Source organism: Delphinus delphis, chromosome 6 (assembly GCF_949987515.2).
Source record: "Delphinus delphis chromosome 6, mDelDel1.2, whole genome shotgun sequence".
Classification (NCBI taxonomy): Eukaryota; Metazoa; Chordata; class Mammalia; order Artiodactyla; family Delphinidae; genus Delphinus; species Delphinus delphis.
Window position 1 is genome coordinate 50273605 of NC_082688.1, and position 27532 is coordinate 50301136.

General features: G+C 38.7%; 1 protein-coding gene across 3 annotated transcripts in view; it reads right to left on the bottom strand.

Moving 5' to 3' along the window:
• The window catches only part of PIP5K1B (phosphatidylinositol-4-phosphate 5-kinase type 1 beta), a 326824-nt gene that overhangs the window by 71668 nt on the left and 227624 nt on the right, over positions 1 to 27532 (bottom strand). For all 3 annotated transcript variants that reach the window (XM_060014654.2, XM_060014652.2, XM_060014653.2), the window contains exons 12-13: positions 15960 to 16115; positions 4315 to 4459 (exon numbers count right to left, since the gene is read on the bottom strand). In XM_060014654.2, the coding sequence (XP_059870637.1) occupies positions 4315 to 4459; positions 15960 to 16115 (301 nt within the window). The remainder of the gene's footprint in view (positions 1 to 4314; positions 4460 to 15959; positions 16116 to 27532) is intronic.

The window sequence follows — 27532 nt, forward strand, 5'->3', positions numbered from 1 at the left end:
CAATGGAATATTACTCAGCCATAAAAAGGAACGAAACTGGGTCATTTGTAGAGACGTAGATGGACCTAGAGACTGTCATACAGAGTGAAGTAAGTCAGAAAGAGAAAAACAAATATCGTATATTAATGCATATATGTGGAATCTAGAGAAATGGTACAGATGAACTGGTTTGCAAGGCAGAAACAGAGACACAGATGTAGAGAAAAAATGTATGGACACCAAGGGGGGAAAGAGGGCGGGTGGTGGTGGTGGATGAACTGGGAGATTGGGATTCACATATATATACACTAATATGTGTAAACTAGATAATATAATAAGTAAGTAAGTAAGTAAATAAATAAATAAATAGTATAGCACTCTAGAAAAAAAAATTCTAGGTTCACAACATGCTTTTCTTTGGCTTGCATTCCTTTGGAAGAACACCCACTTGATTGTGACAAAGGCTGCTGGTGGGCCAGCTCAGTGGTGTGTAGCTGGCGTGGTTTTCTGATGTTCAGCCCAGAGCCCACTTCCCAAGCCTTTTTAAAGACTTTGTGAATTCCCTGTATCAAATCCCTTTCTGCTTAAGATAGAGTGGTTTCTTGTTTTTGCAACTGAACCCGGATGGATAGCTAAATATAAGATATCAAATCGCAATTTGGAGATACAATGCCACAGAAGATTTATTTCAAACAATTCTCTTCAAAAAAAAAAGGGAGGGGGCAGAAATATCATAGATAACACTGATGCTTTTCCCATCTAAATATACACGTTAACCACTGTCAGCATAAATAAAAGTACCAAGAGTTACACCATAGCCCTGGAGCATGCAGAGGTAGCTTGCTCCCAAGCTGGCCAGAAAGGATTGGGAGTCAGAAGGAACTCTGATTCAGATCCTGAAGGAACCTTATGAATACCCAAGAGTTGAATACCTCTGGCCAAGAGACTGAATACTTAGTCAAAACCACTGCCACCAAAAACAAACAAACAAAACCCTTTTATTTTTGTGCTGAAAATTCTAGTAAATAATTTATTACATATCCAACTATCTGCCCTGATAATGAGAACTGTAGCAAATGGTAAGAAACCACCGCAGCTTCACATGAGAATTGTTTTTGACCTTGCAAAGCATTTCCTGCAACTTTCCAGCCATCTTTCGAGCTGCTATTTATATTTGAGAGCAAAACAACCGCCTTCAGCTGTACCGTACAGATAGGAAAAACTGTTGCTTGACAAATTTGCATAACAAACTTGAACATTCAAGGTACACATTCGTTTTAGGTATAAGTCACGTTAAATTCTTCTAATTTGAGGAAGCTAACCAAATTACTTTTACAGTTCAGGTGAGTTGAATAATTTACAATGGAGCCTTATTTGTTGGTCCTACAGCAGAGCTATCCAAACAGAAGCCCAGCCAAGATTTGTGATTCACCTTGTCATTTGCTCCTTTTCTCTAGACCTAGATGGGCTGTCTCACCTGCTACCACCTAACCTGTATCTAGCCAAGAGAGAAGGGAACAGCAACAAAAAGAGAATTTCTAGAACCTCCAACTACCAAAACTTAACTTGCCAAAAGACCAAGCTAGAATTTATAAATGTGCACACATTAAAAATGAATCTCCCATATTGAGTCCTCTTTCTGGAAGTGAACCAAGTTGCTAGGGTGAAGGGGGAAATGACTTACAGTATAAAAAACATTTCACCTGCACAAATTTGATCTTGATTCTTGAGAGCTGAATTATGACAAGAACCAGTCAACATTTAACAGATAATTTTTGACAACGTATACAGTTATCCCTGACCTGTAATTGAAGCTGGTTACAAAAGTACATATATAAACATAGAAAAAATAGCTAATCCCACAACGTTGTGACCTCTTTGTAGAGGTACTTTCTATTAGAGAACCAATGTTTGAGAATATTTTGTTAAAAAAATAATAATAACAAATTAACTTTCTATCTAAGAAACTTCAGTACCCCTCCCCAATATTCAAATTCACTTTAAATGTTTGAGAGTCCCTGTATTCGTTTCCTATTGCTGCTGTGACAAATTGTTATAAGCTTAATGTCTTAAAATAAGACCAATTTATTATTTTATAGCTCTGGCAGTTAGGAGTCCTAGAATTCAAGGGGTTGGAAGAACTGTGGTGTTCCTTTGTGGATGCTCTAAGGGAGAATCTGTTTCCTTGCCTGTTTTGGCATTTAGACTCTGCCTGCATTCCTTGACTCATGCCCCGTCCTCCACCTTCAAAGCCAACAGTGTAGCATCTTCAAATCTTTTCTCTCTCTGACCTCTGCTTCTGCCATCACATCTCCTTCTCTGACTCTAATCTTCCTGACTTCCTCTGACAAGGACCCTGTGATTACATTGGGCCTATCTGCATAATTCAGGATACTCCTCCCATCTCCAGACCTTTAACTCAGTCATAATGGCAAAGCCCCTTTTGTGAAAGCCTCTTCAATAAGTGGTACTGGGAAAACTGGACAGCTACATGTAAAAGAATGAAATTAGAACACTCCCTAACACCATACACAAAAATAAACTCAAAATGGATTAAAGACCTAAGTGTAATGCCAGACCCTATAAAACTCTTAGAGGAAAACATAGGCAGAACACACTGTGACATAAATCACAGCAAGATCCTTTTTGACCCACTTCCTAGAGAAATGGAAATAAAAACAAAAATAAACAAATGGGATCTAATGAAACTTAAAAGCTTTTGCACAGCAAAGGAAGCCATAAACAAGACAAAAAGACAACCCTCAGAATGGACGAAAATATTTGCCAATGAAGCAACTGAGAAAGGATTAATCTCCAGAATTTATAAGCAACTCATGCAGCTCAATATCAAAAAAACAAACAACCCAATCCAAAAATGGGCAGAAGACCTAAATAGACATTTCTTCAAAGAAGATATACAGATTGCCAACAAACACATGAAAGGATGCTCAACATCACTAATCATTAGAGAAATGCAAATCAAAACTACAATGAGGTATCACCTCACACCAGTCAGAATGGCCATCATCAGAAAATCTATAAACAGTAAATGCTGGAGAGGGTGTGCAGAAAAGGGAACCCTCTTGCACTGTTGGTGGGAATGGAAATTGATACAACCACTATGGAGAACAGTATGGAGTTGCCTTAAAAAGCTAAAAACAGAACTACCATATGACCCAGCAATCCCACTACTGGGCATATACCCTGAGAAAACCATAATTCAAAAAGAGTCATGTACCACAATGTTCACTGCAGCTCCATTTACAATAGCCAGGACATGGAAACAACCTAAGTGTCCATCGACAGTTGAATGGATAAAGAAGATGTGGCACATATATACAATGGAATATTACTCAGCCACAAAAAGAAACGCAACTGAGTTATTTGTAGTGAGGTGGATGGACCTAGAGTCTGTCATACAGAGTGAAGTAAGTCAGAAAGAGAAAAACAAATACCGTATGCTAACACATATATATGGAATCTAAAAAAAAAAAAATATATATATGGTTCTGAAGAACCCAGGGGCAGGACAGGAATAAAGATGCAGATGTAGAGAATGGACTTGAGGACACGGGGAGGGGGAAGGGTAAGCTGGGACAAAGTGAGAGAGTGGCATGGACATATATACACTACCAAATGTAAAACAGATAGCTAGTGGGAAGCAGCCGCATAGCACAGGGAGATCAGCTCGGTGCTTTGTGACCACCTAGAGGGATGGGATAGGGAGCGTGGGAGGGAGGGAGGCATGAGAGGGAGGGGATATGGGGATATATGTATACGTACAGCTGATTCACTTTGATACGCAGCAGAAACTAACACAACATTGCAAAGCAATTATACTCCAATAAAGATGTTTAAAAAATTTTTAAAAAAAAAGCCCCTTTTGCTCTATAAGGTAACAGCGTCACAGATACCAGGGATTAGACTGTGCACGATCTGTGGGGGCTGTTATTCTATCTGTCAGTAGTTACTAAGGTCACTCATACGGAAAGAAAATATTCAGATACTTTGTAGCTATTTGTGTAAACATTAACCAGGAGCGCTTGCTTAAAAAATCCACTCATACGATTATTAAAATAAAAATGATGAAAGATTCATCTTCTTCCACAAAGTACATAGTTTCTACAGGACATAATGATTAACCGTACAGAAAAATCAGGAGGGTTTTCCCTGCTGTCACAGTAAATATCCAGCATTTTCTCTCTTTCTCTTACAGGGCAGGTGACGGTCCCATCCTGGTTGTTAGGGATGACTTGTTCTCATTCAGAGATACTGGCTAGCTGTGATGTTAGTGTGGTAATAGCCGACTGGTAGTTTGATTGCACTAAGTATTACCTGCTTGAATAAAGCGTGGTCCTGTCGTGTGGATAATGTTCATTGACGTACAAGGAAGAAGATGAAATTGTGGTCGCCAAGGAAGCAGCTTCAAACAGCGATGGAGTGCTAGGCACCAGGTCTGGTCTGTGTCGGGATCCCAATGCTGGGTGACAAAAAGCAAACAAACACTCATGAATCTCGGTAAGAAATGCTGCTTTAGTGTATATAATAATTTAAATGAGTCAAAGGCATTCATTCTACATACCAGGCTGCAAATTAAATTAGGAAATAACTGTGCTCTTCTGGACTACAGCAGAAATGTAAAACAGCTTCTTGCAAACAGGTAAAACAGAAAGGAAACTGCATTAATTTACAAAATGGCTTATGGAAATGCCATTATGAATGTTCTTTTAAAAACCTAATAAAGTGATTTACTGTTTCTCGAAAGATGACATAAAAAGCTCCTAGGAGCTTAAGGAGATAAAAAGGATGAGATTAAAAGGATGATTGGCAAATGTATAAACAGAGAGTGAACTTGCTTTCCTCTCCCGAGGCTATGCCCATATCTGTGATTCTCAGTGCAGATCTAAGAACTCAGACTTGTTAACAGCCAAGAAACAAATGCTTCACAGACTAACAGCCAGCTATACCTTAACCCTGTTTGAGCCCACATACATCTTTGAAAATTATCCACAGCTCTTCTTGACATTATATTCTAACAGCAAGGCTGCCTTTTTAAAAATGAGAAAAACTCTTATTTTTCTTTAAAATGTAGGTACCTATGAAAATACTTATGCAAGAGCCCTCCCTCATCAGGAAAGTGGAACAGTCAAGGCTGAGCAGTGACTCTGCCTACTCTCTCTATGTGGATTTTTTTTTTTTTTGAGAGTTGAATCTGGATCTTTTTTTTTTTTTTCTGGATAATTTTTAATCATCTTATCCTAAACTTTGGACAAATTCACATTCATTATTGGTCAGCTTGTCAGAGATAGTATTTTGTTTAAAGGTCCAGCCACACAGAACAGAGCTCCTTTAAAAAGAGACAAGCACGTTCCCAGAAACAGAACACTGTGGATGAATCCTGTCTTTAAAGTTCTATAGTTGGGCTCAAGCTGATTTATTTTTCACCAGTGGAGATATTATATAATTTTATGGAACTATAGCTGACCTATAACAATGTATTACTTTTACGGTATACAACTTAGTGATTAGACTTATGTATATATTGTGAACTGATCATCACAGTAAGTTGAATTAACGTCCTATCACCACAGTTACAGCATTTTTCTCTGGTGATGAGCATTTTTAAGATCTCCTCTCTTAGCAACTTTCAAATATGCCATACAGTATTATTAGCTCGTGTCACCATGCTGTACTGTGGATTCATTTTAATCACTTCCCCAAACTAAACTAAAACAGATGATAATAAATACAATATAACCTTACAGTGTTTCTTGTATTCCTTTATAGGCACAATAGGCTCAAAATTATGTACTGTCAGGAAGTGAACGAATGGAAATTGATCCTAATAGGCACTATCATGTGAGTGTGAGGTTTGGATTTTGGACTTGGAGGGATATAGATGGAGAGGTGGGGCGAGGCATGGAGGGAGAAGGGGGCAAGCACAGAAGGCCTGGACTCTGGACTAGGAATCCAGACACACGTTAAAATGTATGAGATGCTGCAGCTCTGCATCCGATTCAGATCAAAATAAAGAACTGCCATGATGAATAACAGATGATAATCATATGAAAACACAAGTGACAACATGCTCAACATGCAAAAATCAGAAAGGCTTCAATATGACAGTTGGCTAGCAATCTTCAATATACTTGATCCCCCCCCAAAATATATATACTTGATCCCACCTTCTCATTAAATACAGAGAAAAATATGAAAACTCTCAGTAACATAGAAAACTGAATCTGAAAAATAACCTCACATCAGATTCCAATCAATCACTACTAAATATAAGGCAGATAGAGCTAGACTGAGAACAACTAATGCAGACTCAGGTCTTGGGCATCCTCAGCCTGATTTCATAAACCAGAGGCTCGCTGAGGGACAGAATACAGAAAAACACTACCTGTCCAGTGACTCGGGCCCAGGTCAGACAGCACCCAGACACTGGGTAGCTGACCCTTAGGAGCAGTTCTTTGAAGTAGAGAACTGTTCCCTTATGTGCCCATACTCTTCAGTTTTTTGAAATAACTAGTGTGGTGGGCAGAATCCTAGGATGACTCTCAATGACCTGCACCCTTGTATAATCTCCCTTTGAGTGTGGGTGGAAGCTGTGAGAAGGATGAGGTATTACTCCTGTGATTATTTTATCTTATGTGGCAAAAGGAATCTTGCAGATGTAATTAAGGCTACTAATCAGTTAACTGTGAGTTAGTCAAAGGGAATATTATTCAGGTGAGCCTGGCCTAGTCATGTGAGCCCTTTAAATTTGTGTCTAGAGGTCAGAGATGGTAATGGCAGAGATTCCAAGTGTAAGGGGGATTGACCTGCAAGAAATTCCCCGTCTGAAGATGGAGGGGGGCTGCATGGAAAGGAATGAGGATGCTCTCTAGGGGCTGAGCCTGGCCCACAGCTGTTAGACAGCAATGACATGGGACTTCAGCTCTACAACTGCAAGGAAGTGAATTCTGCCAACATCAGGATGAGCTTGGAGGAGGATTCTTCTCCAGAAACTCCAGATGAGAACTCAGCCAGCTGACACCTTGATCCCAGTTTTTGAGACCCTGAAAAGCTGTCTCAGAGAACGCAGGTAAGCCTTGCTAGTCTTCTGACTTATAGAACCGTGAGCTAATAAATGGAGGTTATAATAAGCTGCTAACTAACTTTCTGGTAATTTGTCACATGGCAAAAGGAAACTAATACAACCCAGACATACTGAGAATGATAGAAAACAAATGGTTAAAAACTGGAGGGAAATTTGGTAATAACTTGGTGCATTACGAAAGGGGAAGTCCCCAAGTATAGAGCATTATAGAAAGGCCGAACCTTGCAGCAAACTTTGTAGATGCAGAGAATTGTCAAGATAAACTCATTTAAAAATAGTACGTTAACAGTTTCAAAGAATATGTTCAATAGGTTTTTCTTCAACCTTCAGAGACTTTTTCTGGTGAAGTACCTTTAGATCTAAAGCAATGAGTCCAATAGTTAAGTTGAAAAAAGCATAATTTGTGCACTGCTTCTTATGTTTCCAGACTTTCTAGATGCTGTGTAGTGTATTTATTATACTTAACCCTAAGATTAACAACTGGACTCATGGCTTCAACTTTAGAAGCAATATATACATTTTTACTGAGGTATAGCTGATAGAAGTCATATTGAGCACACTATTTGAAAGTTTAACTATCACAGTTTAAAAATAAGTTTATCCTAGAAAATTAGGCAGTGTGGTAGGGAGATGCCAATGCAGGGAAGTTTAGGGAAAGAGGTGGATGCCTGTCAGAAACTGGAGCCATCACTCAGAGAGAGGAGCAAGGGCAATTCAGTAACTCCAGCTGAAATCACCAAATCTGCATAAAAGTTGGTTTATAAGCTGAGAAAGAAACCCAACATGACAGATATGGAAAAGTGCTGCAGAAGGGAAAAGGATGAACACACTATTCTGAAGACTGAGGAAAAGAAAAATCCCAGAAGAGATCTAATCTTCTACAGGAAATAAAAGAAATTTTCGGGAGATGTTGGCATTCCCAAAAGAATATACTGATAATAAAATCTAAAATGTCACTTCCTCTTATAGGATTAGAAGAGGAAATCCAAATGATCAACTCGATAGAGGAAAATATTTGATAAAATGCAACACTCATTCCTGATAAAAACTTTAGAAACTAGGAATAAAAAGAAACTTTCTTGACTTGATTCTGGGCATCAAATACAGCAAAATTCTTTCTCAGCAGTGAAACATGAGAAGCATTCCCTTTAAAATCAGAATGAGGCAAGGCCACCCACAATCACTACTTCTATTCATCATTCTACCAGAAGTCCTAGTCAGCAAGTAAGAAAGAAAGAAAAAAAGATGTGAGATCTATGCAGTAGCAACAAACAGCCAGAAAAACCAAACCTTAAAAATATACTACCTGGGGAGAGACCTTCAAGATGGTGGAGGAGTAAAACATGGAGATCACCCTCCTCCCCACAAATACATCAGAAACACTTCTACATGTGGAACGACTCCTACAGAACACCTACTGAATGCTGGCAAAAGACCTCAGACCTCCCAAAAGGCAAGAAACTCCCCATGTACCTGGGTAGGGCTAAAGAAAAAAGGAAAAACACAGACAAAAGAATAGGGACGGGACCTGCACCAGTGGGAGGGAGCTGTGAAGAAGGAAAGGTTCCCGCACACTAGGAAGCCCCTTCGCGGGCGGAGACTGCGGGTGGCGGAGTGGGGGAGCTTCGGGGCCGTGGAGGAGAGCGCAGCAACAGGGGTGCGGAGGGTAAAGTGGAGAGATTCCCGCACAGAGGATGGGTGCCGACCAGCACTCACCAGCCCGGGAGGCTTGTCTGCTCACCCGCCGGGGTGGGCGGGGCTGGGAGCTGAGGATCGGGCTTCGGTCACAGCGCAGGGAGAGGACTGGGGTTGGTGGCGCGAACACAGCCTGCAGGGGGTTAGTGAGCCACGGCTAGCCGGGAGGGAGTCTGGGAAAAAGTCTGGACCTGCCGAAGAGGCAAGAGACCATTGTTTCGGGGTGCGCGAGAAGAGGGGATTCAGAGCACCACCTAAACGAGCTCCAGAGATGGGCGCGAGCCATAGCTATCAGCGTGGACCCCAGAGACAGGCATGCGACACTAAGGCTAATACTGGAGCCACCAAGAAGCCTGTGTGCATGCACAGGTCACTCTCCACACCTCTCCTCCTGGGAGCCTGTGCAGCCCGCCACTGCCAGGGTCCCATGATCCAGGGACAACTTCCCTGGGAGAACGCACAGCAAGCCTCAGACTGGTGCAATGTCATGCTGGCCTCTGCTGCCGCAGGCTCGCCCTGCATCTGTACCCCTCCCTCCCACGCCGCAGGCTCGCCCTGCATCTGTACCCCTCACGCCGACCAGAGTGAGCCGGAGCCCCCGAATCAGCTGCTCCTTTAACCCCGCCCTGTCTGAGTGAAGAACAGACGCCCTCAGGCAACCTACACGCAGAGGCGGGCCCAAATCCAAAGCTGAACCCCAGGAGTTGTGCGAAGAAGGAAGAGAAAGAGAAATTTCCCCAGCAGTTTCAGGAGCAGTGGATTAAATCTCCAAAATCAACTTGATGTACCCTGCATCACTGGAATACCTGAATAGACAATGAATCATCCCAAATCAAGGCAGTGGACTTTGGGAGCAACTGTAGACTTGGGGTTTGCTTTCTGCAACTAATTTGTTTCTGGTTTTATGTTTATCTTAGTTTAGTATTTAGAGTTTATTATCACTGATAGTTTTTTTTATTGATTTGGTTGCTCTCTTCCTTTTTCTTCTTAATATAGATATATATATTTTTTTCCTTTTTCTCTTTTTGTGAGTGTGTATGTGTATGCTTCTTTCTGTGATTTTGTCTGTATAGCTTTGCTTTTACCATTTGTCCTACGGTTCTGTCTTTTTTTTTTTTTAAGTATACTTTTTAGCACTTGTTATCATTGGTGGATTTGTTTTTGGTTTGGTTGCTCCTTCTTTATTTATTTTCTTTTTTTATTACTGTTTAATTTTTAATAATTTTTAATTTTCTTATTTTAATAATTTTATTTTTTATTTTTTTATTCCTTTCTTTTCTTCTCCCTTTTCTTCTGAGCCATGTGGCTGACAGGGTCTTGGTGCTCCAGCTGGATATCAGGCCTGTGCCTCTGAGGCGGGAGAGCCGAGTTCAGGACACTGGTCCACCAGTGACCTCCCTGCTGTATGTAGTATCAAGCAGCGAAAGCTCTCCCAGATATCTCCATCTCAACGCTAAGACCCAGCTCCACTCGTTGACCAGCAAGCTACAGTGATGGACACCCTATGCCAACCTAGCAAGACAGGAACACAACCCCACCCATTAGCAGAGAGGATGCCTAAAATCATAATAAGGTCACAGACACCCCAAAACACACCACTGGATGTGGTCCTGCCCACCAGAAAGACAAGATACAGCCTCATCCACCAGAAGACAAGGACTAGCCCCTCCACCAGGAAGCCTACACAACCCACTGAACCAACCTTAGTCACTGGGGACAGACACCAAAAACAACGGGAACTACGAACCTCCCTAAACAACGGGAACCCACCCTCCCTATACCACCCCTGTGCTCACAAAGCACCGAGCTGCTCTCCCTGTGCTATGCAGCTGCTTCCCACTAGCTATCTATTTTACATTTGTTAGTATATATAAGTCCATGCCACTCTCTCACTTCATCCCAGCTTACCCTTCCTCCTCCCCGTGTCCTCAAGTCCATTCTCTACACAGAATACACTTTCTTCTCAAGTGCTCACGGAACATTCTCCAGGATAGATCATATCTTGGGTCACAAATCAAGCCTTGGTAAATTTAAGAAAATTGAAATCGTATCAAGAATCTTTTCTGACCACAACACTATGAGATTAGATAGCAATTACAGGAAAAAAATGTGTAAAAAATACAAACACATGGATGCTAAACAGTATACTACTAAATAACCAAGAGATCACTGAAGAAATCAAAGAGGAAATCAAAAAATACCTAGAAACAAATGACAATGAAAACACAATGACCCAAAACCTATGGGATGCAGCAAAAGCAGTTCTAAGAGGGAAGTTTATAGCGATATAATCCTACCTCAGGAAACAAGAAACATCTCAAATAAACAACCTAACCTTACACCTAAAGCAATTAGAGAAAGTAGAATAAAAAAACCCCAAAGTTAGCAGAAGGAAAGAAAGCATAATGATCAGATCAGAAAAAAATGAAAAGAAAAGAAGGAAACAATAGCAAAGATCAATAAAACTAAAAGCTGGTTCTTTGAGAAGATAAACAAAATTGATAAACCATTAGCCAGACTCATCAAGAAAAAAAGGGAGAAGACTCAAATCAGCAAAATTAGAAATGAAAAAGGAGAAGTAACAACTGACACTGCAGAAATACAAAGGATTATGAGATTACTACAAGCAACTCTATGCCAATAAAAAGGACAACCTGGAAGAAATGGACAAATTCTTAGAAAGGCACAACCTTCCGAGACTACACCAGGAAAAACTAAAAAATATAAACAGACCAATAACTGAAATTGACACTGAGATTAAAAATCTTCCAACAAACAAAAGCCCAGGACCAGATGGCTTCACAGGCAAATTCTATCAAACATTTAGAGAAGAGCTAACACCTATCCTTCTCAAACTCTTCCAAAATATAGCAGAGGGAGGAACCCTCCCAAACTCATTCTACAAGGCCGCCATCTGCCTGATACCAAAATCAGGCAAAGATGTCACAAAGAAAGAAAACTACAGGCCAATATCACTGATGAACATACATGCAAAAATTCTCAACAAAATGCTAGCAAACAGAATCTAACAGCAGATTAAAAGGATCATACACCATGATCAAGTGGGGTTTATCCCAGGAATGCAAGGATTCTTCAATATACGCAAATCAATCATGTGATAAACCATATTAACAAATTGAAGGAGAAACACCATATGATCAACTCAATAGATGCAGAGAAAGCTTTTGACAAAATTCAACATCCATTTATGATAAAAACCCTCCAGAAAGTAGGCATAGAGGGAACTTACCTCAACATAATAAAGGCCATATATGACAAATGCACAGCTAACATCGTTCTCAATGGTGAAAAACTGAATGGTGTAAAACTGAAATCATTTCCACTAAGATCAGGAACAAGACAAGGTTGTCCACTCTCACCACTACTATTCAACATAGTTTCGGAAGTTTTAGCAACAGCAATCAGAGACGAGAAAGAAAGAAAAGGAATCCAAATCAGAAAAGAAGAAGTAAAGCTGTCACTGTTTGCAGATGACATGATACTATACATAGAGAATCCTAAAGATGCCACCGGAAAACTACTAGAGCTAATCAATGGATTTGGTAAAGTAGCAGGATACAAAATTAATGCACAGAAATCACCTGCATGCCTATACACTAATGATGAAAAATCTGAAGGAGAAATTAAGGAAACACTCCCATTTACCATAGCAACAAAAAGAATAAAATACCTAGGAATAAACCTACCTAAGGAGACCAAAGACCTGTATGCAGAAAAATATAGGACACTGATGAAAGAAATTAAAGATGATACAAACAGATGGAGAGGTATACCATGTTCTTGGATTGGAAGAATCAACATTGTGAAAATGACTATACTACCCAAAGCAATCTACAGATTCAATGTGATCCCTATCAAACTATCAATGGCATTTTTCACAGAACTAGAACAACAAATTTCACAATTTGTATGGAAACACAAAAGACCCCGAATAGTCAAAGCAATCTTGAGAAAGAAAAATGGAGCTGGAGGAATCAGGCTCTTGGACTTCCGACTATACTACAAAGCTACAGTAATCAAGACAGTATGGTACTGGCACAAAAACAGAAATATAGATCAATGGAACAGGACAGAAAGTCCAGAGATAAACCCACGCACATATGGTCACCTTATTTTCCATAAAGGTGGCAAGAATATACAATGGAGAAAAGACAGCTTCTTTAATAAGTGATGCTGGGAAAACTGGACAGCTACATGTAAAGAATGAAATCAGAACACTCCCTAACACCATACACAAAAATAAACTCAAAATGGATTTAAAGACCTAAGTGTAAGGCCAGACACTATAAAACTCTTAGAGGAAAACACAGGCAGAACACTCTATGACAAGATCCTTTTTGACCCACCTCCTAGAGAAATGGAAATAAAAAAAACCAAAAAAGCAAATGGGACCTAATGAAACTTAAAAGCTCTTGCACAGCAAAGGAAACCATAAACAAGACAAAAAGACAACCCTCAGAATGGGAGAAAATATTTGCCAATGAAGCAACTGACAAAGGAGTAATCTCCAAAATTTACATGCAGCTCATGCAGCTCAATATCAAAAAAACAAACAACCCAATCCAAAAATGGGCAGAAGACCTAAATAGACATTTCTCCGAAGAAGATATACTGATTGCCAACAAACACATGAAAGAATGCTCAACATCACTAATCATTAAAGAAATGCAAATCAAAACTACAATGAGGTATCACCTCACACCAGTCAGAATGGCCATCATCAAAAAGTCTTCAAACAATAAATGCTGGAAAGGATGTGGAGAAAAGGGAACCCTCTTGCACTGTTGGTGGGAATGTAAATTGATACAGCCACTATGGAGAACAGTATGGTGGTTCCTTAAAAAACTAAAACTAGAACTACCATACGACCCAGCAATCCCACTACTGGGCATATACCCTGAGGAAACCATAATTCAAAAAGAGTCATGTACCACAATGTTTATTGCAGCACTCTTTACAATAGCCAGGACATGGAAGCAACCTAGGTGTCCATCAAAACATGAATGGATAAAGAAGATGTGGCACATATATACAATGGAATATTACTCAGCCATAAAAAGAAACGAAATCGAGTTATTTGTAGTGAGGTGGACGGACCTAGAGTCTGTCATACAGAGTGAAGTAAGTGAGAAAGAGAAAAACAAACACCATATGCTAACACATATATATAGAATCTAAGGAAAAAAAAAGGTTCTGAAGAACCTAGGGGCAGGACAGGAATAAAGACGCAGACATAGAGAATGGACTTGAGGACATGGGGAGGGGGAAGGGTAAGCTGGGACGAAGTGAGAGAGTGACATGGACATATATACACTACCAAATGTAAAATAGATAGCTAGTGGAAGGAGCCGCATAGCACAGGGAGATTAGCTAGGTGCTTTGTGACCACCTAGAGGGGTGGGATAGGGAGGGTGGGAGGGATACGCAAGAGGGAGGAGATATGGTGATATATGTATATGTATAGCTGATTCACTTTGTTATAAAGCAGACACTAACACACCATTGTAAAGCAATTATACTCCAATAAAGATGTTAAAAAAAAAAAGGATGAGTGGAGTTTAAACCTAAACATTTCTGGGAAGGTGCCCTATTAAGCCATTCTTTAAATAATACTAATGCTGTATTGTATTCATTTTCCAGAATGTTCTTTAATGCAAAAGTTTGATAGTGGTTGGATTGTCTCAGAATACGGAGCACCTGGATGGGGCAGCTTTGAATAGTCTCGAAAGGTGCCAACGTGCGAGGAGTTTTCCAGGGGTATTGGAAACAGATCCTATTAAATGCAACACTTATTGACCACCTACTTTGTGCCAGGTTCTATGCTGTATATTATCCACGTGAATTATCAAAATATCCCCATGAAGAATGTAGCACAATCAGCCCCAGTTACTGATGCGGAAAGTGAGGCTCAGATATTAAGGGTCCACAGCTAGTTCCATAGCTAGGACTGCTGGATCTTGGATTTGAAGCCAAATTTCAAGATCCTAAAACTGTGCCTGGCACATAGTAGGCACTCAATAAACGTATGTCAGATCATTCTAAGCCCAAGACTCCTTCCCCAGCACCAGAGAGAAAGAGAAGAGGGTGGTGCTGAAGAGAAACTCTGCCAAAGGTCAACACTTGCGCGGGATTTTGGTGGCCTCCCCAAATCCCCAATTTAAGCAACACTGTTTGAGGCTATAGGAAGCTCAGCCTTAATCATTGCTTTGTCAGCTTCATGCATTACGGGTCCTTTGTGAAATAGAAATAGAGAACAGAGTTTCTCTCAGACACTCAAGTATCATTGAGATTCAGACACGCCCTTTTTTACTGAGTGCAGATTTAACTTCTGTAGTTCCCTGATGCAGGCAGAAATTGAGCCAGAGCAAACGGGAGGCTTTCTTTCCAAAGGTCTGCCCAAATGGTGATCTGCCATCAGAGCCTTTGAAACAGATTTCTGATGGGCGGTTGATGAAATTAATTGAGGGTAACCTGCAAAGTTGATGCTCTTGGGAATGACTCTTTGTTTGGCCTTTTAGGTTGGTATTTGTCAGAAACCCCAGCCGCTCCATTAAATCATTTTTGTCATTAAAAAAAAAAAAAAAAAATATATATATATATATACACACATTACCTGAAAAGACAGAAAATATGTATCTATGTCTTTATGTTTATAACCATTTGAGAAATAAATCTAACAAAAGGTAGGAATATATGACTTGCCAGGAGAAAATTATAAAACTTTTATTAAACTCATTAAAGAGGACCTAAATAAATTGGTAATTCACTGTTACATTGTGTACGTATGTATGTATATGTATATAATGTGTGTGTATGTTTGAAAAATATATATATACAAGCCCAGACCAAGGTCTACTAGTAAAAACACCAAAACCTTCACATGTGTTACCTTCAGGTAGTGGAATTATAGATCTTTGTTTCTGAATATTTTAGTCTGTTTTAATTTTTTTTACCGTAAACCATATACAGTATCGTTTATGTGTTATAAAAATTTTACATTAACTGTGTCATACTGTAAACATCATTTTAAAAATTAGTTAAGAGACTTTGTTTCCTAGAGGAAGTACTTTCTCATTTTTCTACTGTGAGTTTACATTACTTATACAAGTAAAGTCACAAGAACTTTTATCTTTTCTTCTTTTTCTAAGTTCCATGTCTTTACCTTCTTCATCGAGGCTGCTATAACTTTGCCCTTCGGTCAGCAAATCACGCTTCTCATCCTTCCATTCCTGGCTAATTGAGGACACAATCTCCTGTGAGGTTGCCTTCAGGGCGGCAATGGAGTTGCACCGTTTTTTAGAAGGTGAGGCCTTCAAAGCTAGAAAAAGGAAAAGGAGAGACAATTATAGTTATTGTAAAACCACATGAATATATTTATTAAATTAAAATTTTACTCATGATTTATTAAGATCTTAGTCATTATTTCAGTAGGATGCAAGATGCTTTGTTTTATATACGTGAGGAAAGGGAGATGATATTATGTTTTGGCAATTTTATTTGTCCAAAATGATTTGACTTAAATCAGAATAGCTTAGAATAAATTTGGATTGATATATCTCTCCAGATGTTGAAATATAGTCTTATTTGAGGTGAAATTCAAATGCTGCTGAAGAATTATATTTCCTCCTCCAAGCAATGTTTTTCTAGGGCTGGGAAGAGGTTGAGTGGGTCGATAAGCACAGATGGTAAAGTAAGGAGAATTCTCATGACCCCAGTTTTATGAACTTGGGACTGGGAATTTCTAAACATGCCAATGTTTAATCTTATACTCATGTTACCCAATTTAACCAAGTTACTTCTGGTTGCTTTTTTCTTTCAGTGACTTTCCACTGAAATTTCCTGCCTTTGGGTCTTTTCTAGGTCATGGTTACTTCAGATGTATAATTCACTCCTGATTTTTGTCCAGACAGCATTGTATAACTTCTGAAGTGTGTTGGGAACCTGAACCAAGGCAAGTGTACTTCACCATCAATCACGCTCACTGAAGGCTGGGACTTTACTTCTGATATGTCAGTGGGAGCTGCTTCAGCTGCAGCCAGACCATCCCCATGTATATTTTCTCCATGCTGCAATCATTCTTCTTGCTCAACACTGTTGGAGAATTTTATTGGAGGGGAGAGGGAGAGGGAGGTTGAGACCTCTTTACGCTTTCCCCTGAACTTGGTGGTAGCAGTGTCTCTCTTCCTTCGGAGGTTTGCATATAGGGATAACCTGACAGCAGATGCATTACAGTGACTGTGTTCAGCCTTGGGAATCTCAGAGCTTAGATGACACTGCTCGTCAGGGGCATCCCATCAGCAGCTTGCAAAAACTTAATTGGAGAAGGACTTTGGGACACACAGATGAGGAAAGAATAGAGGGCAATCTCTCCACTTAAAGTGAAGGGAAGGTTTATGTGTCCCGTGAGCAGTCTTAGAACCATAATAACATAACTGTAATCAATAACATTTTAGAAGCCTTAAGAATTTGGAAGCCAGCAGCCACATTCCTTATCTCAAACTATCCAGGTGGTCATCTGAGGGAGGTAGGCCCTTCTACAGGTCCAGAAACTGAGAGCAGAGAAACTGTGACCTGCTCAAGGTCACAGAGCTAGAAACCATGAAATCCCAGGTGTCTTTGTTTGAAGCTGCCTAACTGTGGTTCATTTCCTAGCTCTGTGGCATCCTATTTTCTGGTTAAAGTGAGGGAGGAATAAGATAAAACTAGAGTTTGTTTTTCTTTGAGGGGAGGAGACTCGGAATGTTTAAAAACGGATCAAATGGATTTTAGTGGCAAATAAGTGCACCAAATGTGTCATTTTTTGAACTCCTCATCTCATCAAAACAGTGGTCACACTTGCTTTACGGGTGTGAAGTAATTATCCATATGCTGGCTTTGGCTTTAATATTCTATCTGCTAGCTTTCATAAACTCTCAACTCTCACCTTTCAATCCAGTCCAGGTTTGAATCTGGTACTTGAACAACACAGGTTTGAACTGTGTGGGCCCACTCATGTATGGATTTTTTTCAATACCAAATGCTATAGTCCCACATGATCTGGGGTTGGTTGAATCCTTGGGTGCTGAGAAAGCACACATGTGCAGGGCCGACTCTAAGTTACATGTGAACTTTCCATTGTGTCGGGCTTTGGCACTCCTAATGCCCCTGTGATGTTCAAGGGTCAACTGTGTTTTAAAATTTCTAAGTCAGAGGATCTCAAATGTGGTTCAGGGACTGCTAGGAATCCCTGAAATTCTCCTCGAAGGTCTGTGATGTTAAAATTATTTTCTTAACAATATTAAGAAGTTATTTATCTTCCTCACTCCCACACTTTCCTGAGTTTTCTAGATGCTACATGACCTGTGGTATCGCCACAGAGACTGAATTCAGAAGCATACAAGAGAGTCTGGATGTCTTCTATTAAGCCAGAATTAGGGATCTGAAAAAATATAAAATAATGCCACTTTTCCCAAGCAATTATTTGTTTTGGAAAACATAATTATTTTTCATAATTACTTTGTTAGAAATTTTTTACTTTTTTGTTAATATTGACGTATGTTAACATGCAATTTTTTTTATTGTTACCTTGTAAGAATATTTAAAATTTTCCTCAATTTAAAATTCTAATAGGTTAAATATAGACAGTTATAATCCACATAAATAAAAGCTCTTTGGGGCCCTCAGTCATTTTTAAGAGTGTAAAGTGGCGCTGAGACCAAAAGGTTTGAGAATTGCATAGTTCTTAGGTCAGTGCTAATTCTCTAAACTGAGAAGCAACCAGGATCAGAAGAATGTTGGCAGCATCACGGAAGAGTGAATGAGGGGAAGATGCTCAGACAACTGTCTGTACTTGTTGTGGCTTATCATGGACCAAAGGCCAAGATCCCCCCAAAGAAATAGCTCTTTGCTCATTATCAGCAACACATACAATGAACAGCAGAGAAGACCCCAAAACAAACCCCTGCCAGGACCAGATGGCACCTAAAGAAAGCCTTTACTTTTGTCTTAAATGGTCAATCTTCCTTAAAGGAATTATCTGAGCCCATTCAGTGGATAAGGACTTGAATATTGCAGAAATTGAATACCTCAGGGACTTTTTTTTTTTTTTCACATTTGGGGAGATCATTTATTTTCCAAACAATTTCATGGATTACAAATATGAACTCAAGTTGTGACTTTTTTTTTTATACCAGAGATTGGGTTGTGGCAATTGGATTCAGTAGGTTTCAAAAGGTTTGACGTCAATCATTGGCATCAGGGTGTGTTTTCAACTCTGTAAAAATCTAATCATGTGCACCTATACCTTTCATAAGGTTTGATAACTCTGTCACTTGGAGGAAATGGGCGTGGTTTTTGGAGAATATATAAAACATCAAGCAGAGAGCCAAGCTCCTTCTTCTCCAGAGCCTAGAGCTGTTGTGTTTGGACTTGGCTGGGCTGTGGAGACTTTGGAAAGTTACTGCCACCAGGAGGTGAGCACCTAATCAGGGAATTGTTTCGACTGGAAAATCTCAAAGGATGGTTTGGGTTGCTGGTTACTTTCTTTTGTCCACAGAAACTCTTGGATTTGTCTTTGGCTAAATAATGGTGACAGGTATCGTGTGTCCACTTCCAGCTCTACATCCTGCTACTCAACTGCTCCTACCCTTAACTGCTTTTCAGCTCACCTATCTGCCATCCCCTGAACCTCCATGTTCATTCCTACCCCTGGGCCTTTGTACATGCTGTTCCTTCTACTTCAGATGCCCTTCTTGCCTCTCTTCCTAATTAACGCTGGCTTATAGTTTCAGGACTTAATTTAAATATTTTTTTCTCTGTGAAGCTCTCTTTGGGAAGATTGGTTTTATTTCTCTTTGTGTACCTACAGTAGCCTATGGAAAAACTCTATTAACAGCTGCTTTATTACATTATAAATCTTTTACGTGTTACAATCCCCGACCCAAAACGGACCATGAAGTTACCGAGGGAATTTAATTTTTTTTTTAAAAAAAGCTTTCTATATTATTAATGCTTAGCATAGTGTTAGGTACATAATAGGTGCTCAAATGTTGGTTGAAAGAATTAACTATTGTTCTGAAATTTTAGGACAGTTGATTTTTAATTAATTAATGTATCAGTACTATTCTATTCCTTTCAGGAAACTAAGTTTTAGTACTCTAGACACATTATCTGGGTAGAGAATTTCAGTGAGGTTCCAACATTATGGTGACTAATATTTGCAGAAAGAATTATAGGATTTTGCAAACATTACTACACTGACAGCATGACTCAATTCTGGGGTGGGATAACAGATTTAAGAAGGCTAAAAAAAATGATTTAAAAAAAGAAACTTGAAGACCAAGTATTGTTTTCTTGGGGGTAGGGGTGGGGAGGGGAAGTTTTCACATACAAAGAAAGTATACCTGTCGTTGAATGGCTGAGTAGAACAGAGCCCCCTGCCAACCTGTGCTGGGAAAGTCTGAACAAGGAATAATCTTTGTTTTATTAAGCCGCTGAGAATCCAGAGTTAATTTATTGCTGCAGTAAAACTTAGCTAACATGAGTAATAAACTATTTTTTTAAATAAAATCACAACAGAAGGGGTATGTGAATGTGTGTGTATGTGCTTAGTGAAATATTTGGAAATTTATATTCCCAAGTTTAAATTGTGACTTTCTCTGGGTAATGCATTTTCATTATTGTAATTCAATCTGCATTTTGTTCCTCTGAACTTTCTATAATAAACATGTATTACTTTCACAATCAGAAAAAAAAAAAGAAAGTATGACTGTAGGAATTAAGGGCTTTAAGTTAATCATAGCTGATAAAGGATCTGGAAGTTGTATTTTAAACTGTCAACTTTACTAATTAAATGGCTACCCTTTGAAAAGCTGGTAGTAGATGAAAAGTCCATTCATTCATTCAATTATTCATCAAATAATGATCGAGGGCCTACAATGTGCCAGGAAATGTGCTAGCTTCTGGGAATATATATGAGAACCACACACAGCCCCTACTTTTCAGGAACTCAAAGTCAAGTGGGGGAGATAGAACGACAGCTTACTATAGCAGAGTATGGTAACTGCTGTGAAGGAAGCATCATCTGAGCTGAGATGTGAAGGAAGACCAGGGGAAGGATGGAGATCACTACAGGCAAAGGGACAAGAACATGTACAGATGTGGAGGCAGCCTGGAATGTTAGGGGTAACTGCAGGGCACTCAGAGCTGCTGGAGGCTTGAGGGTAGGGTAGAGCATGGAATGGGTGTGAGAAAAGTCACGGCTAGGGAAAGAGAGGCCACGTCACACAGGGACTCAGAAGCGAAGTTAGGATTTTGTGTACTAGGAAATACACTGAAGTTTTTATTAAGAAAAAAAGTTTTTTTAAGCATGGAAGGGTTTTAAATAGGAAATTAGCAAGAGGAGATTTAAACTGATGCCTCTGGCTGGGGTTGGGGGAGATTGGATTGGAAGGGGATATGACTGGAGGTAAGAGAGGAACATGAGGGCCACAACTTTATGTGAAAAAAAAAAAAAAGCTCAAACCAAAACCATAAAAATCACAATGGCTGAACTAGGAGAGGTGCTGTTAAAGAAGGGGACGAACTCTTGATATTTCCAGGTGAGACTAGGTATTGGTAAGTGACTGCATGTGGGTGGTTAGGCTTTGACAAAGCTTGATGCCTGCATGTCTGGTTTGGGTAACTGAGTAAATTGTGGTGACCTTCAGGGAGGCATGGACTCAGGATGTGAGGCAGGTTCTTGACCAACCTGGGGGAATCCAGAAATTAGTCCTAATATTTGTGGACAACTGATTTTTCAACAAGGAACCCAGATAATTCAACGGGGGAAAGAAGAGCCCATTCAAGAAATGGTGCTGGGGGCTTCCCTGGTGGTGCAGTGGTTGAGAGTCCGCCTGCCGATGCAGGGGACACAGGTTCGTGCCTTGGTCCAGGAAGATCCCACATGCCGCGGAGCGGCTGGGCCCATGAGCCATGGCCGCTGAGCCTGTGCGTCTGGACCCTGTGCTCCGCAACGGGAGAGGCCACAACAGTGAGAGGCCCGCATACCGCAAAAAAAAAAAAAAGAAATGGTGCTGGGACAACTGGATATCCACATGCAAAAGAATGAATTTGGACCCTACCTCACACCATATACTATAAATTAAATCAATATTTGTAAATCATACACCTGATAACAGAAACATGTGTTGAGAATATATAAAGAACTCTTACAACTCAACAATAAAAAGACAATCTAATTAAAAATGGGCAAAGTATTTGAATAGACAGTTCTCCAAGGAAGATATAAAGGGTCAATAAGCACATAAAAAGACGTTCAACATCATTAGTCATTAGAAAAACACAAATCAGAACCACATTGAGATACTACTTTATACTCACTAGATGTCTAAAATGAAAAAGACACATAGTAACATAGGGCCCGTGAGCCATGGCCGCTGAGCCTGCGCGTCTGGAGCCTGTGCTCCGCAACAGGAGAGGCCACAACAGTGAGAGGCCCATGTACCGCAAAAAGAAAAACACAAATCAAAACCACATTGAGATACTACTTTATACTCACTAGATGTCTAAAATGAAAAAGACACATAGTAACATACGTTGGGGAGGATGTGGAGAGATTGGATCCCTCATGCATTGCTGGTGGGATTGCAAAATTGGGTAGCTTCTTTGGAAAGGAGCCTGGCAGTTCCTCAAAATGTTAAATAGAGTTACCATCTGACCTAGTGTTTCCACACCTGGGTATGTACCCAAGAGGAATGAAAACTTATGTCCACAGAAACCTTGTGCATGAATTTTCATAGCAGCATTATTTGTAGTAGCCAGAAATGTAAGCAACCCAAATATCCATCAACTAGTGAGAGGATAAACAATATGTGTTAAATCCATACAATGGAATATTATTCAGCAATAAAAAGAATAAAGTACTACAAGATGGCTAAACCTAAAGTACTACAAGATGGCTAAACCTTGAAAACATCATGTTAGGCGAAAAAAGCCAAACACAGAAGGCCACATACTGGATAATTCCATTTATGTGACATATTCGGAATAGACAAATCCATAGAGACAGAAAATAAATGAGTAGTTGCCAGGGGTTGGGAAGAGGAAGGAATGAAGAGTAACTGCTAATGGATATGGGGTTTCTTTTCAGGGTAATAAATATGTTCTAAAATTAGATAGTGGTAATGTTTGTACAACTTTGTGAATATACTAAGAGTCACCAAATTGCACATTTTAGAAGGGTGAATTTCCTGATATGTGAATTATACCTGAATAAAGATGCTATAAAAAGTAGACTAAGAAATCAAAATGGGAAAAAATAGATTTGACTACTTGAGAAGTAAAAGACTTGTTACATCAAAAACATGATAAACTATACAAACTGGAAAGGTTCAAAACTCACACCATATTTCATGCAATTGAGGATGCCATTGACTGCACCATTAATTTATACACTACTAAGAAGGCAAAAACTCCCAACATGGGGAATCTCATGGAGGAGCCTCACTAAACCTGGGATCCCATGGGTTACATCCTCCATAAACCTACCAGGGACCACAAGGAAACTCATGATTTTCAACCACGGCAAAGGGTAAAGAGAGGCAGAAAATCTTCCTTCAAAATTTGAACCAAGTTGGTATTCACACAGTATTTATGCAGGCTGAATAAATACTATGTTATGGTCCATCTTAGGCAAAAAAGACCTTAAACAGAAAATTTAATTGGTAGTGGTCTCAATTTGAGACCAATTTCAAGATACCACTGAGATAGTCAAATGCGAAACAAAAGTTTTTCTTAGAATGAAATAAGGTTAAAAAAAGAGATTGATATCTTTGACGTGTAGAGTTCATATAAATCATTTGGAAAAATAATAAACACTAATGTAAATGAGCAAATATTACAAAGCTCAATTCTCAAAGGAACTACAAATGGGTAATAAACATGAATAATGGTTGAACTTCACCAGTACTTAAGAAATACAAAATAAAACAACCAGATAACATCTTTTACTTATCCAAGTAGCACAATTTAAAAAGAATAATTCTGGCTAAAGGCTAGAAGAATATAGACTCTCGTGGAAGTCTAGAGTGGCATAATCATTCTGTGCAGTTATCTGCATTTTAAACCCTTAGTACTTCTTCTTGGAATCTATCCTAAAGAAATAGTCATAAGCTTGGACACCATATTTATCTAAAATCATGTTCACAAAAATACTCGTTAGAAAAAGGAGAAATAATGTAAATGTCCAAATGATAGAATCTTAAATAGATTAGGGCATACCCATATAATTTTAATGTTGTAGTGTAATTTTAAATGGTTTCTTTGTACAATATACAGTGATACGGGAAACTATTCATATTATAATATGTGAAAAATAGAGGACATATACATAAAATTGTACACCACTATGCTACCATTTTTATATAAATATACAAAGCACAGAAATAAAGATGGTAGGAAGTACGTGAAAATATTAGTAGTGGAGGATCTGAATAGACATTTTTCCAGTGATGACACAGAGATGCCAACAGAAATGGCTGTTATCTGAAAGATGACAAATAATAACTGTTGGTGAAGATGTTGAGAAAAGGGAACGCTTAGGCACTGTTGGTGGGAAGGTAAATTGACCAGCCACTATGGAAAACGGTATGGAGATTCCTCAAAAAGCTAAAAATAGAACTACCATATGATCCAGCAATTCCATTGCTGGATACTTATCCAAAGGAAACAAAACATTAATTAGAAAAGATACACACATGCCTATGTTCACTGTAGCATTATTTACAACAGCCAAGATATGTGAGCAACCTATGTGCTCACCCATCAATACATGAATAGATAAAGAAGATCACACACACACACACACACACACACACACACACACACACACACACACTGGAATATTACTCAGCCATAAAAAAGAATGAAATCTTGCCATTTGTGACCTCATGGATGGACCTACAGGGTATTATGCTAAATGAAATAAGTCAGACAAAGAAAGATAAATACTGTATGATTTCATTTATATGTGAAATCTAAAAAACAAAACAAACGAACAAACGTAAGAAAACAGAAACAGAATTATAGATACAGAGAACAAACAGGTAGCTGCTGGGCAGATGGTGGTGGGAGAAATAGGTGAGGGAGATTAAGAGGTACAAACTTCTAGTTGCAAAATAAATGAGTCATGAGTATGAAATGTACAGTGTAGGGAGTAGCCGATAATTATGTGATATCTTTGTATGGTGACACATCATAAGTAGACCTATCGTGGTGATCAGTTTGAAATGTATAAAAATATCAAATCACTCTGTTGCATAACAGGAACTAACACAGTGTTGTAAATCGATTATACTTCAAAACTAAACACACTCATAGAAAAAGAGATCAGACTTGTGGCTACCAGAGGCTGGGGGTGGGCGGTGGAGGGGGAATTGGACGAAGGTGGTCAAAAAGTACAAACTTCCAGTTACAAGATAAATAAGCACTAGGGATGTGATGTACAACATGGTGAATATAACGAACACTTCTGCATGTTATAAAGGATAGTTGTTGGGAGAGTAAATCCTAAGAGTTCTCATCACAAGGAAAAACTTTTTTGTATTTCTTTAATTTTGTATCTCTGTGAGATGATGGCTGTCATTAAACTTACTGTGCTCATCATTTCATGATGTATGTAAGTCAAACCATTAGGCTGCACACCTTAAACTTATACAGTGCTGGATGGCAATTATATCTCAATAAAACTGGAAGAAAAAATATTTATAGTGGATATTTCTGGGTTGTGAGATATCAAATAATCTTTATGGTTTTCTTTGTATTTTCCAATATTTTTACATCGAAACGGTTTTACTCTCACAAAAATTAACTCAACATGGATTAAAGACTTAAACATAAGACCTGAAACTGTAAAACTCCTGAAAGAAAACATAGGGAAAAGTTCCTCAACAATGATCTTAGCAATGACTTTTTGGATATTACACCAAAAGCACAAGCAACAAAAGCAAAATAAACAAGTGGGACTACATCAAACTAAAAAACATCTGCATAGCAAAAGAAACAATCAATAAAATAAAGAGGCAGCCTACAGAATGCGAGAAAATATTTGCAAACCATATATCAGATAAGGGGCTAATATTCACAATACATAAAGAACTCATAAAACACAATAGTAACAAAAGCAAATAATCTGATTAAAAGTTGGGCAAGGACCTGAATAGACATTTTTCAAAGAAGACATACAGATGGCCAACAGATACATGAAAAGATGCTTAACATACTAATCATTAGGGAAATGCAAATCAAAACCACAATGAGATATCACCTCGTACCTGTCAGAATGGCTATTATCAAAAAGACAAAAAATAACAAATGTTGGTGAGGATGTGAAGAAAAGGTAGTCCTAGTACACTCTTGGTGGAAATGTAAATTAGTGCAGCCACTATGGAAAACAGTATGGAGTTTCCTCAAAAAATTAAAAAGAGAACTACCCTATGACTAGCAATCCCACTTCTGGGTATGTATCTGAAGGAAATGAAGTCACTATCTTGAAGAGATATCTGCATTTCCATGTTCACTGAGGCATTATTCACAACAGCCAAGACATGGAAACAACCTAAGCGTCCACTGACAGATGAATGGATAGAAAAAAATAAGGAAATCCCACCACTTGTGACAATATAGATGGACCGTGACAGTATTATGCTAAGTGAAATAAACCAGAAAGAGAAAGACAAATACTGTATGATCTCACTTACATGTGCTAAAAAATTGAACTCATAGACATAGAGAGTAGAAGAATTGTTACTTGAGGCTGACGGGTGGGTGAAATGGGGAGACATTGGTCGAAGGGGACCAACTTCCAATTATAAGATGAATAAGTTCTTGAAATCTAATATACAGCATGGAGACTATAGTTAATAATTCTGTCTTACACACTGGAAAGTTACTAAGACGGTAGATCTTAAATGTTCTCACCACACAAACACATACACACACACACAATTTGTAATTATGTGAGATGATGAAAGTCTTAAGTAACCTAATTGTGATAATCATTTTGCAATATATATGTGCATCAAATCATCACACTGTACACCTTAAACTTACATAATGTTATATGTCAATTATATCTCAATAAAGCTGGGAAAAAAAGCCTTAAAAAAGAAATTGTTTTACTTTCATTAACAAAAAACTCCAATAAATATTATAAGAAAAAAATCTGTCTTATATAAATACAAAATATGAACATTCTACTCTTTCAGTTTTTTTTGTGTGCTAAATTGTTATGAAATTGGACCACAAAATACATAAATGATAAAATAACATAAGTAACAACAGGGTTACTTTTTCCTTTTCATATAGTTAAAAAATATTCTACATAAATAATACACATCCATTATGGAAAAATTGATAAATATTGATGTAAAGAAAAAGAAAATGCCACACAATCTCATGGTTCGGAATAACCATTGTTAACTTTGGGTTTAGTTTGCTCTTCTTTTTTTATGTCCTTATGGTTTAAAGTTAGGGTATTGATTTGAGATCTTTCTTCTTTTTTAATGTAGGCATTTATAGCTATAAATTTCCCTCTGAGCACTGACTTTGCAGCATCCTCTAAGTTTTAGGAATGTGTATTTTCATTTCCATTCATCTCTAAGTTTTTCCTAATTTCACTGTGTTTTCTTCTTTTACCCATTGGTAGTTTGAGAGTGTGTTGTTTAATTTTCACATATTTGTGAATTTTCCAGTTTTCAC